This window comes from Sebastes fasciatus, chromosome 9 (assembly GCF_043250625.1).
Source record: "Sebastes fasciatus isolate fSebFas1 chromosome 9, fSebFas1.pri, whole genome shotgun sequence".
NCBI lineage: Eukaryota > Metazoa > Chordata > Actinopteri > Perciformes > Sebastidae > Sebastes > Sebastes fasciatus.
The window spans coordinates 23,433,906-23,448,716 of NC_133803.1; the positions used below are offsets into that span (position 1 = coordinate 23,433,906).

General features: G+C 39.6%; 1 protein-coding gene across 1 annotated transcript in view; it reads left to right on the forward strand.

The window, feature by feature from the left end:
- Nucleotides 1-2,381: 2,381 nt before the first annotated feature.
- Nucleotides 2,382-14,811, forward strand: part of vwc2 (von Willebrand factor C domain containing 2) — a 29,440-nt gene continuing 17,010 nt past the window's right edge. The window contains exons 1-2 of the mRNA XM_074646820.1: nt 2,382-2,713; nt 13,576-14,281. Coding sequence (XP_074502921.1) covers nt 13,655-14,281 — 627 coding nt within the window. The 5' untranslated portion in view covers nt 2,382-2,713; nt 13,576-13,654. The remainder of the gene's footprint in view (nt 2,714-13,575; nt 14,282-14,811) is intronic.

Below are 14,811 nucleotides of genomic sequence, written 5' to 3' on the forward strand. Positions count from 1 at the left end.
ATGGGTGCCCAGGGCAGTTATGAGTTCACAGCCAGCTTCTAATGCTATATTAATGATTTCCTTTTTCAACCTGACACACAGTGGCAGGAGTGAGGGGCCCATTTTGTGGAGCGCGCTGCTGCCATCATGCAGTTTTGAAAAAGCAATTTAGAGGTAAATAAGTAAATGAATATGTTTGTTTAGGTGAATAACCATTTGATAGTTTGTGGTAAATTGGCAGGCAGGACTGTCACTCAATCTCTGATGAGAAATCACTGCAGCAGCTCTCTAAATATATTCCTCTAGGGACAGACTGGCATGTCTGTGGTGCCTTACTTTGGCTATTCCTGCAGTAGATTTCCACTGTTTTATATAGGCCAGTGTTGTTATCATAAAGCATAATATACTCTAACTCATAACTGTGGGTTTATGGTATTTAAAATCTACACACTACTATGCTCTTAAAGGAACTTGTCATGTTTTTGTGACATAGTTTTGGACACCTTACATTGTGTTGTTTTTTTTATCTATTGCATTCCTATAATATTTTTTATAGTAGGCTATTTATAGGCTTCTGTCTCTTTGAGAGCACTGAAGTTTCTTAACCGGTTGTGCTGTAGGTTGTCTGTGTATATCTCCATATCTGCATGCAGGGCTGCACACTGAGGTCATGTCCTCAGTACTTTTTTTGTGAATTTGTGGGTTTTAACAGTTATCATTCTACCAGAGGTGGGAGAAGTAAAAGTAGAAATACCACAATGTTAAATATATAGCCAGAATAAAAGTAAAAGTATAGCTACACGACAGGTAATTTATATCATACGGTTGGATTATTCTTACTGATGGATACTGTTATTTTATCACCATTGGGTGGTTTAATGTATTCTATAACACTGCATGATATTATTTTCTCAAATTTTTATCTCTATATCTCCACAACTGGAAAAAATGACCTTGACATTTTGTACAGACATTCATGGTCCCCAGAGGATGAATTGACTCTCCTGACTTTTCCTCTAGCGCCATCATCAGGTCAAAATATGTATTTGTCCAACTTTGGTTTATGACTAAATACCTGCCGAACTTATGACATTCCCATCAGACTCAGCTGTACTCTGTGTTAAGTGCTCATTAAAAAAATATTAGCATGCTGAGCTCTAAGATCGTGATCATGGTAAACATTACCTGTTTAACATTTATCACTATGTTAGCATGTTAGCCTGGTGATGAACAAGTAGCCTACTTCTTCAGAGAGCTGCTAGCATGGCTGTACACGCTTTCTTTATCTGAAAAGTAACTATAGCTGCTGTCAGATAAATATAGTTAAGTAAGAAGCAGTATTTCCCTCTTAAACCTTTTGGAGCAGAGGTAGCTTATAGAGTAGCCTAGCGAAAATCAAAATAGGCCTAATAAAGTTATATATATATATATATACACATGTATATATTAGATTTAATATAAATACACTATTGATATATGTATATATGTGTGTGTATATATAAAGTTATATATATTTATAATAAATATATATAAATAGCCTATTTATATTGAATCTACACCGATCAGCCACACCATTAAGACCACTGACAGGTGAAGTGAATAACATTGATTATCTCGTTGTATTTATACATGTATATACTGTATATATACATATATGTATATATACACACATACATATTACACACACACACACATATATATATATATATATATATATATGTATGTGTGTGAGTGTGTGTGTGTGTGTGTGTGTATATACACACACACACACACACATATATATATGTATATATATCTACATATATATATATATACTGTATATATACATACACAAATATACATTTATGTGTATGTATATATACAGTATATGTATTTATATATGTATATTTATGTGTCTAAGATGCGACATAAATAGGCTAAAAAATATAGACACAAGTCGTCATTTCATTTCATTGCTGGCAGTGCAGAGAAGGCTTTAAAGCTTTCGACCATTATTTAATATGCAGGACCATAGAGAGGATTTAGATTGATGATCTGCCAGCCTCTGATCATTTTATTCTCCAGTTAACTCTTCATTTAGACTATTTCTGTTACATTAACCATAATGAATAGGTTACACTACATTCTGACATCCCTCCTCGTGTATAGCAGCTATATAGGCTAATGTGCTGTAGTCTTTTCCTCATTCAGCAACACACATTACAGCGACCAAACGACTTCCTTCTTCCAGATAATGAAGTCAAGTCGTTAATCACAGCAGAGAGTGAACCGCATGAACCGACCTGAGACACCTCTCTAATTGACTGCCTGTTGTTCCTCACTCGTTTTAAACTGCTCCATCTAGCGGCCGAGAGGCTGAACTCATTTCAGTTCAACTCATTTATTAAATTATTTATTTTTCTTGTCACCGTGAGAAATAAAGTGCCAGTGTGGAGCAGCAGCATCAGTAGCTGCCGGAGCGCCTCTTGCAGCGGCTGGAGCGCAGGACACGGAGAAGGAGCGCTTCTTCTCTCTCTCTCTCATCTCTCATCACACTGTGGTGGTGTAAAGTTGAGCAGAGACACGCCGATGACCTGCGAGCATCCTCCGGGGAAACTGTGCATTTGACTGGCTTAACGAGCGTCAGTTTCCATCTCTTCACCAACAACCAACACATCATTTGTTGCTGTCGTGGCTCTCCTCTCCTGCTGTCCGACGGCTGCGTCTCAACCTCATCAGACTCCGAGCATCACAGGTGATTTACAACACTGTTGCATGCTCCTTTTTGATTTGTGCATGTGTAATACATTTAATCACATCAACTTACTTAACTGTTTTTTCCTCATGAAATTTCATTTTAAGATTTCACTCACTCACTCAGAGACAGTATAAAGCCACTAGTGCATGCATGGAAATTAAATTGCATCCATCACAAAAAGCTTTTAAATGCAAATGAGCTGATGCAGATTGTTCAAACCTGCAGGAGAAGGATGTTGCACCTGTGGAGGCTTCATGTATTAAGTGAACTGTGTTGGTATTTTCATGTAAAGAGGACTGAGGCTGCTCTAAGAGGCATCAGAGAGGATTTTAGTGCACTGCACAGAGACTCTGCCTGGGATGCAACATCCAGTCTACACAGCCTCTAACACATAATACAATGTATTTATCATTTCATTTTATCATACATTCACTGTCCAGCAAAGTAGCTGGTTGAATGATGCTTTTTCTGAGAGTATAGCTGTTTGTCTTTCAGTGCTAAATTGAGATTAATTCACATTTTTATTAAAATGTCACATCTCTGACAGAAGAAAGCCATCATCATCATCTTGTCTTGTTCATGTGAGTAATAAAAAAAACATATCAAGCTTGATTTCCACTCTTCTCCTTAATGCATTTCTCTGCTCCAGACTTCTCCTGGCAGGGCTTTGTGTGTATGAGCAAATTCTCACCTTGTTCCACAGCACATAATCTTAAAATCATGTGACAGTTTTGCAAGGGCTGTCGCTTTTGCGTTGGCACGTTTAGGCAAACTTTCTTCTGATTTGGGTCACTCGTATAAGATTTACAGTCGGAGGATAAAATTCAATTAGGCAGCCCTGCAGCAATCTGTACTCACTGGCAGATGGCTTAATACTCTCGGATCCGGCCTCAGTGTCCCTTATTGCTCTAATTGGATTTCATCATTTCACACTGTTTATTTGTATAAAAATGAGCTTCTCAAATGTGGCATCATTAATTCAATACTTTCTCAGCCCTGTCAGATCCAAGCCTACTAGCCAACGCTGTCTAAACATTTCACGTCTTGTCCCCCATGATCTGCTTTGTCATAAATTGAAGTAGACCTCAGAGTAAATTGTTGCGTTCCCCGTGTGCCATCGATGGCATGTTGGGATGTTGGGGGCAGTGCAACGAGGAGAATCTGTAATGTGCTATAAATGAAGTGCACACGGCAGGCGAGGGCATATTGTCTGTCTGAGTTAATTCCAACCCCGAGGAGATGGTTTTCCTCTCAATGACATCCAGTTTTGATTTTACAGAGGGTGCATCACAGGAGTTTTATCCTCTAAGACAATGTGCTTGTTTTTGAGGCTCATTGTCAGACTTTAAACTGTGTACACGTTAACAGAAATCAAGACAAGAAGGATGCTGTCAATCTCACCACTTTCTCTCTTATCACTTTCTGCCACCGTGAAGCTTTTCAGGCACATCAAATTTGCAAATATTCCTGCACATTTATTAAGACCAAACGATAATTAGAAATAAACAAACAGACAAGGCTCATGTGTGGAAAATTCCTGGAGATGAGAGAGCTGCCTCGGTACATTTGGCCCTATTTATAGCATTATTGTGTGAGTGAAACAGCTATCAACCTCCCTGGAAGAAACCTCTCTGAGTGACATCAAAGAGGAAAGCGAGAGGCAGGTCAACCTTAACACATCTGAACCGCCACGCTTTGAGTTATTGAAGCACTGCCAATTCAATCTATATGAATAACAGTATCTTATTAGTCAAGGTGGAGCTCAAATTTCACTGCGAGCTCAGGTTGTTGTGTCAAGACTTACGGGCCTTATTCGCTCTGCTGGGTAATGAAAACGACAATAATTTATGAGTCATAAATCAATGTGATGGTGAGCATCATTGAACCGTGAACTAACAGCCAGGTTCAGTCTCTGCTTGCTTGATTAATCATTGTTGCTGCACCTCAGTGGTCAAACCGGCTGCGTTCAATAGTCTGAGATATAAACAGAACTTTGGCCTTTGACAGAGGGATTTATATCCACACTGACGATAATGACTGAACCCGCTCCTGCTGGCAAACACCGAGGCTAATACTGAGTTCAGGAAGCCACTGCAACATTCAAATGTCATTTGAAAAGTGGAAATATCGTCAGTGCTAAAAAGTAATAGCACAGGGCCTGTCAGCATTTAAATGTGAAACATTAATGGTGGAGCAGAATAACAAAATGCAACTTTATTATTGTGAAATTAGCCAATTATGGCAGATAATGATAACTTTCTGCTGCTGCAAAGTTGCCATTCCAAGGTATCGTCTTCTGTATTATTATGTTATAATTGCTGTTTACTGTGTGCAGAAAATCCAGCTGTATAAAGCTTTCTGAAGCCAGTGCGGGAATATTTGAGGAAAGGGGAATTTTTAATGTTTGGCAGAGTCCTATTCTGGAGAAGGTCTGGTCACTCTGACAGCTGATATGATTACCATTACTTATACACTGGAGCTGCATTTTTGTGCCAGCATTCAGTATGTTTGAATGCTGGCACAAAATCTCCATTGAAATACAGACTGATTTTAATTACAGGTTTTACATACTGCTCATGTAGCTACAGACAGGGATAGTGCCTTATATTATATCTGAAATGACAACATTGCCGGGCAAAGGTCGGATATTTGTGTCTGATATGTATTTTGTTGGCGTTGGCTTTACTTCCTTGTTGTTTGGGGTGTAAAAATATGAATAATGTCTTTTTAATGGCTTTATTGAAGTGGTAACTCTTCTCCGTGCCACAAGCTTAGCTTGCACACTTGATGGATGTGACAATGTAAGGAAATGAGCATAAAGTATTGTTATTATAAGTATCTTACGTTGAATGGGCTATGCATGAACAAATAGTATATTCCCTTGTTTGCTCAACAAATCACCCGTCCTACATAGTGACATTACTTATGAACAAACTTATGAAACTCCAATAACATCAATACAAGCACACCTATTTGTGATTTGGGAAGGTGGTGCTGCATAAAAATGACTGTCAACTCCAGTCACAAGTATAGAGCAGATACAAATATGTTGTATTTAACCATGTTTGAGCCTCTGAGAAAAATAATGTTTATAGCATTTCTCATAGAATTAGGAAAAGTCACCAAGTATGTTTTGGTCTGTTAAAAACCAAACAGAAGGCACTATATAATGTACATACAGTACTAGGGCTGTTACAATGTCAGATTTTCACTACACGATTATCATGGCCAAAAGAATTCCTGATAACGATATTATCGCGATATCTACAGAAAATTTGACAAACTTAGGGCTGTCAAAGTTAACGTGATAATAATATGGTGAAGCAAATTTGTTTCAACGCCAATCATTTCTTTAATGGATTAATGCAAATTGCAATTTCTAGGTTGTAGCGGGCTCAGTTTTAAAGCTAGAGTGAAGACACTGGTATCATATGAAACTATAAGAAACTAAGGAATCCATTGGTACCAACCATGTCATATTAGCTTGTTGCGAAGGAGGTTAAATAACGCTCCAAGCTGGTGCTAAATTTTGCCGAGGAAAAACTTTCATGGCCATTTTCAAAGGGGTTCCTTGACCTCTGACCTCAAGATATGTGAATGAAAATGGGTTCTATGGATACAAACGAGTCTCCCCTTTACAGACATGCCCACTTTATGATAATCACATGCATATTTTTTATGCTAAATGCAGAGGGTTTCTGGACAATATTTGTTATTGTTTTGTGTTGTTAATTTATTTCCAATAATAAATATATACATACATTTGAATAAAGCAGCATATTTGTCCACCCCCATGTTGATAAGAGTATTAAATACTTGACAAATCTCCCTTTAAGGTACATTTTTAACAGATAACAAATGTGTGATTAATTTCTGATTAAATATTTTAATCAATTGACAGCCCTAGAAAATATAAATGATGCTATCAGTGAAATTCATCTTTAACTTTGTTTATTGTGCATTTTGTCTCTTGTTTTAGCAATGAATTACACTCAAAATTAGGGCTGAACGATTCTGAAAAAAATCTAATAGCGTTTATTTTGACTGATATTGCAATTGCGATATGATTTGCGATATTATAGGAATGATTGTTTTTACATCATTACTTTCATTGAAAAACGTTAAAATTATAATGGTGTAATTTTTGCGGGGATCTGTATCAAACAAATATGTTTTCTAAAGTCTGTAGAATATGATGTGTAGGCCAGGACATATCTACAGCACGACAACATTTAATTTAAAATGCTATTTTGACGCACATTTTGCCTTCAACAAATAGTGTGCCTTCTGCGATTTAAAAATTTGAGTAGGCCATATGACGATTTTGATAAAATTTCAAATAATTGTGCAGCCCTACTCAAAATATGTGTAGTGTAAGGAGGTGGAGAGTCTGTAACCAACTGTCTATATAAAATAATTTAAGAGGCGTTGGATTATTTTCCCAATCTTATCACATGTGTATTATTAACATGATATCATTATTTTGTTTTTAAATATCACGGTTATCGTCAATAACCAGCCTGTTTGCAGCAAAAGGCGTATGAATGCCATGATAATACGCAAGGAATTTAGTGTGCAATAAGAACAGCTTTCTTGCGTTTGGCGTGTCATTTGTACGCCATGTAGTCTGAACTGACTGCAATGGAAATGCATCTGTGTAAATATGCTACGCTCAGAGCTAGTGACGTAGAATAAAAAGCAAAAAAGACTGCTTATGATGGGTGGGTGGGGAGGTGGATGGATCCAACAAACACACAACTTTTAATCAGGAGACCGCTGTTTTAGACCAGTGTTTTAAGTTACGTTAGTGACGTGTTTTCTGTATTTATGTTATTTTGCTTCCGTATGTATTTTACTTTATTTACGTACTTATTTTAAGCCCAACCATGACGTTTTTCCTAAACCTATCTAAGCGGTTCTGTTGCCTAAACCTAACTGCGGACGTTACCGTAGATTTGTTGTGTGGCGTACAAATGACGCATGAAAAGCCTAAAATGCGTCCTAATGACATGCAGAATGTCCGTGTAATGTCATGCTATTATACACCTTCTCTTGAGACCGGCTTGCAGCCAATACCGGTATATCACAGTAGTACATACTGTACACAAGCACGTCTGTAATTCTAACACTAGTTAATTTATTACTCACTGAAGGATTGTTTTCCTTAATGATACTGACTTCTAATGATGTAATATTGTATTTCGTGGAAATAATAGGAGCTTTCCTCAGCTGTTGAGTTTCCAGCGGAGGTCTTCCCGCTGTTCGACCTGTCAGGTTTGAACTGACATCTTTCACATCGCTGCTCTGAGCTCTGACCGTATAGCTGACTCCATGGCTCGATGGAGGATTAGAAACTCAGTTCATTTAAACTCTTGTGCCCCTCCATCATTAAACTTTGATGATATGAGCACAGATGCTGTGGTAATATATATATTTAAAATGTATATGTTACTCCCGGGTGTTAGCCAGTTTACACTACATCACTTCTCACAGCTTCTGCTTGCATCATTATTTATTAACCGAAAATCAATTAAAGAAACAACATTAGATTACAACGCAGCACAACAGCAGAGCTAAGTGGAGGTCTAGGCTTTATTGCTGTTTTTATAATGCATGTTTAACCACGGGATAATTTCTGCTTGGTTCCCAAAACTAGACCATTACAGTGCAGTACAAACTGCATTTTAAAACTCACAAGAATGTGACTGTTTTTTTTAAAAATATTGTTCCTATATATATATATATTTTTTAATTAACCATTTTGGCTGGACTTATATGCCATTTTAGCACTTCATGTCACTTGGTAATAGCTTCAGTATTTGAGTTCTTTCCAGACAGATGCAGAAACCGGGAAACCACATGATGACCGCTCAGCTTGGTTGCGGTTAAAAAAGGTGACTGTTCTTCAAGACAAAAATATATACAGCTAATTTTCCAGCGTTAATAAGTGTTTGTTTTCCAGTCATAATTGTTTGGAGCTGACAAGTGTTAATTGGAGAGTTGTTTTTCCACTCGCAGAGCTGATTTTTGCTCTGAAGTGGGTGTTCAAATGTGTCAGAAGTGTGAATGAACTCAGTGATGTTGGCTTATATAAACTCTGGTATGCTGCTGAATGATTGATGGCTGCAACTAGTTGTCAGTATAAAGTTTTACAGAGCACGGGCCGTTTCAGGTCAGCAAAGTTTATGAATCTGTTGTTGGTAAAAACAGATTGTTTCTACAACATGTTCTGATCCTACAAGAGACTTTACAGAACCGTGGCTGCAGTTTATCACATATTATGAGCTCATTACACTCAAATTAATTCTCATAATTTGTCTGTGTAATAGTCCATAACACAAGCTTCTCCCCTATGCTGCAGAGATGTTTGGAGACTGTATTGTATCTTTATGTCGGTTCATAGTTATGCTTTTTATTTCCAGCCAGAGTGGCTCTGCATGTATTCAAGATAGAGCAGTGAAGCAAAAAAAAAAGGGAATTCTCTGCACGGCTGTAGGGCAAAGATAAATCCACGACCTTTCACCAAATGGCTTATATGCAACACTATAAATTTAAGAAAGTTTGCAATCGCTTGAACCTGAGAAGCGGTGTGAAAAAGTATCCACAAAGCCATCTTAACATTTTTTTTCATATGCTATATATATATTGCTATAGCAAAAAATGTGTTTCAATCTAGCCTGTAAAAGTTGACACACATGCTGCTGTGTGGCTGAGAATTAATTAGAAAAGAGGAGATCTATATTAAAGATGGCATTAGGATGTAATGAATGTAGCTCATCATTTAATCTGCAGATGCAGAGAATCAACGTACGGTCGTAAAGATTTAGCTTTTATGGGATTTTAAAGTGAATATTAAAAGAGGTTAGGGCTGCAGTTTTTCTATATTTGTCTCACTGTCAACAAATGCATGAAAAGACCCAAACTAACAATGTGCAGGTCTGCTTCTCAGTACTTTGAGATTTCCCTCCGCTGTGTGGCACTCAGCCCAGAGCCCATTAATTTCTGCTGAAGATGTGAATCTTTAAAAAGTGATCACAAATATAGTAGTTTCTATTTTCAAGAAGGTGCTGAATTTTCTTAAAGCAGCAGGGCGCAGTAGGTTTAAACAAAAGTCACTCAAACAGAATTTAAGAGTAATGTTGGGGGACTATTTTCAACAATGGATTAATAGACATTTGATGCTAAAGAGAGTATTTATAGCAGTAGAACGGTGTATGTGTTTAACTTGGTGTAACTGAGCTCAGCCAACACTACTGTAACTGGCTAGTTACTAAGTTACTGCTTATTATTGTCTTGATAGGAACAGAATAGGCCCTGCTTAGTACTACAGTTGGACCATAGGCTGTATATAAGAAGTGGATGTAGTCACTGTGACGTCACCCATTGGTTTGTGGACTACGGTTTTGAAGCATTAAGTTCGGCATTTTGGCCGTCGCCATCTTGTTCTTTTTGCAACCAGAAGTGACACGAGAAGGTGGAGCTAAGTACAACTGAACGCTGAATAAGACATTTTCAATTAATTCTCCCTAAGCCACTGCAACATTTAGTCTGAGATATAAACAGAACTTTGGCCTTTGACAGAGGGGTTTATATCCACACTGACGATAATGACTGAACCCACTCCTGCTGGCAAACACCGAGGCTAATACCGAGTTCAGGAAGCCACTGCAACATTTAAACGTCAGTTGAAAAGTGGAAATATCGTCAGTGCTAAAAAGTAATAGCACAGGGCCTGTCAGCATTTAAATGTGCAACGTTAATGGTGGAGCAGAATAACAAAATGCAACTTTATTATTGTGAAATTAGCCAATTATGGCAGATAATAATAATTTTCTGCTACTGCACAGGTACCATTCCAAGGTATCGTCTTCTGTATTATTATGTTATAATTGCTGTTTACTGTGTGCAGAAAATCCAGCTGTATAAAGCTTTCTGAAGCCAGTGCGGGAATATTTGAGGAAAGGGGAATTTTTAATATTTGGCAGTCGGGTCCTATTCTGGAGAAGGTCTGGTCACTTTGACAGCTGATGCGATTACCATTACTTATACACTGGAGCTGCATTTTTGTGCCAGCATTCAGTATCTTTTTATATATAAAAAGATACTGAATGCTGGCAGAAATCTCCATTAAAATCCAGACTGATTTTATAGCAGGTTTTACATACAGTATGTAGCGACAGACAGGGATAGTGCCCTATATTATATCTGAAATGACATTAGTCTGCTTAGCAGGCATAGACTGTAGGCTATATAACAAGAGCGCGTAGTCACCGTGACGTCGCTCTGTGGACTGCCATTTCGATATTTTGGCCGTTGCCATCTTGTTTTTTTGCAACCAGAGGCGATACGAGAGGGTGGAGCTAACTACAACGGAACGCTGAATAAGACATTTTTAGGAGACCAAAAAGGTTATAATTAACTTTCATGAACTGAAAACACACCGTGAAAGAGTTAAAGTTGTAAGATGAAAACACGGACAACACCCAGACCGGACAACACGGTGGTAGCGACCTGTCAATCACAAGGTAGCAACGCCCTAAAGCATCCCCTGCTTTATGGTCTATTTGACTCTAAATGGGACCATAATTTACTAAATGAACATCATGCTGTATTGAAGAAGACTTGAAACTAGCGATTGAGACCATAAACTCATGTTTACAATGTTTACTGAGGTAATAAATCAAGTGAGAAGTAGGCTCATCTCTCATAGACTTCTAAACAATCAGACTTCTTTTTGCAACCAGAGGAGTCGCCTCTTGATGAGGTGGAGGTTGCCCACTGGTGCTAACATTTATTAAAAGTTATTTTAGCTAGCTAAAGGCTAGAGTGCACTATTTTGTGATGTTTTACGTCCAAATTAACTCTGTAAAATACATTACATCCCTCGTAGTAGCATTTCAATAACGCTTACATGTTCACACGGGACGTTGTGATAGGAATGTGCGACATACTAAATCTTTTTCTGGCATACTAAATCGTATGGTAGTATGGGTATACTGTATATCTGTGAGACTACACTACTGAATATAGCCTATGCCAATTGGAATATCACATTGTAGCCTACATGCAGGAACAGTGTGGCTCATTGATGTGTTTTTGACAGCAGTGGAGCTCTATGGCACAGAGGAATAAGCTAAATTAGGCTTCGGATATACTTACATAGTACTTGTTAGTAGGATCAATTTGTTGCTGGTTTTGGTGGGATTTTTCCATGGGATTTGTTAACAATGAGAAAAATATAGATCTATCGGCTGCCTAGGCCTTTAAGATGCTGTGATGCTGTGGCTAGTTTGAGCCCAATTGACAACCAGCCTGAGGGCCACCCTGAGCTCAATCCTGATGGAGAGCATAGCAGCAGCAGTATCAGTGCGACAGCTAGTAACAGCTGTTAAGGTGGAGAGGTGAGGCTGAGAAAAGCCAAATGAGGTCCTTTTACTAATGAGGCCTGGGCTCATCTCTCTCTCTCTCTCTCTCTCTCTCTCTCTCTCTCTCTCTCTCTCTCTCCCTCAGCTGCAGCAGCGTTATCGGTATGCACCTCGTTCTGCTTCCTCTCCGTTCCACAGCAGCTCCAAGGATTCTGCCTCAAACATAGCAATTCAGCTAAAACGCCGCACAAATACCACTGGCATGCCAGCAGTCAATTTCAGCCCCTTTCCCTCAGAACGGATCAGGAATTCATGAATATCAAAATGCATGACTTAAAACATATAGAGAGGCTCCGTAGTTGGAGCTGGATGAAATTAATGCGGCTGGTTGTCGCGGCATTATCTCTGCTCTCCCTGTGTATTAACACACACCTAGACGGGATTGCTTATTTAACGCTTTGTTGCTCTTCACCTCACGTCTAGTCCTCCCAATCACTCTGTTGGAAATTAGCTGTGTTCATTGACAAATTAATCAATATGGTGAATTATTCTTATGCCAGCGCCGACAGGACTTTACAGTTAATTATTGAGTCAGTCAATACGGAGTGATCTCACCTTTTTTCCAAATAATATAAATGTCAACACGGCTGCAGCCCGTTAAACAGAGCTCAGAGATGACACCGAACATTGGGTGAGATTCGGATGAATGGAAGTAGGCCACCGAACGCAGCAAAGCAGAACTGAAATTTCAAGACGCCGCAGTAAATCAAGTTAAGCAAGAGACAAAAACAAACACATTTTACAAAAAATGTGCAGTATCTGCAACGTCTGCAGCTGATCCTGAGATTTCACTCGTCATGAGCTGTCGTATATTGATTCCTCGCAGTGCTAAAAGAAAGTGATGTGCTTTTACTTTTGATTAAAACAAACCGATGAGTTATTTAATTTCTTTTAGAGAAAAGTTTGGATGCACACGCGGCACTTTGCAAAAGATCTGGCTTCATTTAGAAATTGATATGGCTACTTCTTCTGTCAGCTATAGAGTAGATTCATCTTTCCAGACTGGAATTATGTTCTATTTTCAAATCAATTTCTGCTTTTGTACAGTTGACTGTGATTCATTTTTTAAAAAAAGCAGACATTGATCCCGATTCTTTGTTCCGTAAGAAGAGCAGAAGCTTAAGAGTGTTAGATTCAGGTCCTTCTTTGGCCATTTTCGTCTTACTCTGTCACTGCTGGAAGTGATTGATGCAGGGAAGTGTTACAGTAAGAAGCAGTATTGATTTCCTAACACAGCCCTATGAATACTCGCTGTCCTGATGATCCAATTCACTGATCCTACAGACTAGCGTCACACTCAGCGGGATGTTTGCTTCATGTTTGCTCAGATTTCGTGCAATGCTCCAGAGGCTAAATGAAACAAACCCAACACCTGGGAGAAAAAAAGTGACAAAATACTGAGCGCATAACCCCAGTTTAATTTTCTCTTTCCAGATGGAGTGGCTCACACCTGAGATGTGAAGTGTGTTATGTGATCCAAGGTGTTTTCCCACCTCGCTGGTGGTGGGGAGAGATGCTGCACTCCGTTGCCATGACAGCAGAAGTTCTCTTTGTTCTGGGGTTCCTGATGAGCGGCGCTCAGTGCAACCCTATAGCGACCTTACCAGCGAGCCGAGAGCGTCTGGAAAGAGTGTTGACCCAAGCCAGGGAGGACAAACATCAGGACGAGCAGGCCCTAGAGGAACCGCTGGGATACGGCGCTCAGATCAATGCTTTGGGCGCCAACAGGACTGCTGTGAGCCGCGCCAGGACGAACCTCAGCTCAGGATCTAAGAGCGGGAAGACCCAGGAGCTGTGGACTGTACAGAACAGCCTGAACCAAATAGACGATGGCCCCACCAGTGACGTCACCGTCTCCCTGGACGCCATCGACGAGTACGCCTACCCAGACTACAGGGGGAAAGGCTGCATGGATGAGAGCGGCTTTGTGTTCGCCATTGGCGATCAGTTCACCCCGGGCCCTTCGACGTGCCCTTGCCTCTGCACAGACGAGGGCCCTCTGTGCAGCAAGCCCGAATGTCCCAAGGTTCACCCTCGCTGCATTAAAGTGGACACTAGCCAGTGCTGCCCGATGTGCAGGGAGAAAAAGAACTACTGCGAGTTTCGGGGCAAGATCTACGCCTCGCTGGAAGAGTTTAAGGTGAGCCCATTAACTGCATTCACTCATTTTTGACATGCTCAAAGTTGAAAGAAGTGCTGACAGAACACTCCCGGCTGCTCCATGGAGTTTATCACAGCCACTACACAGAAACTAGTTACCTTGCCTCACAGCATGCAAGCGAGCAGGCAGGCAGATTTATAATGGCAAAGGTCAGCACTTGTCTTTTTTTTTTTCCTCACACAACGCCTGAATATTACTGAAGGCTGAATTAAGCGATGCCTGCTTCAGCACAGTGCTTTCCATATTCAGTTTGTTGATGCACATGATTGAGTTGCAGTTATAGTAATGTTACAACTCTGCAGAGCACGCTGCTGCATGTGGGTGTTTTGTGAAGAGACACAGAGATACACCAGCCGGATCTTTAATGTTTTATCTTCTGACACCTCTTTGAAAGGCTCGACTCAGGATTGCACCACAGTCTCGGTGTTACGTCTACATTTACCAGCGCTTAATGCCTCTCTTCATGTTGGCGAGTGTCTCAGCAGGAGGTTAAGGCTAATATGGCATTT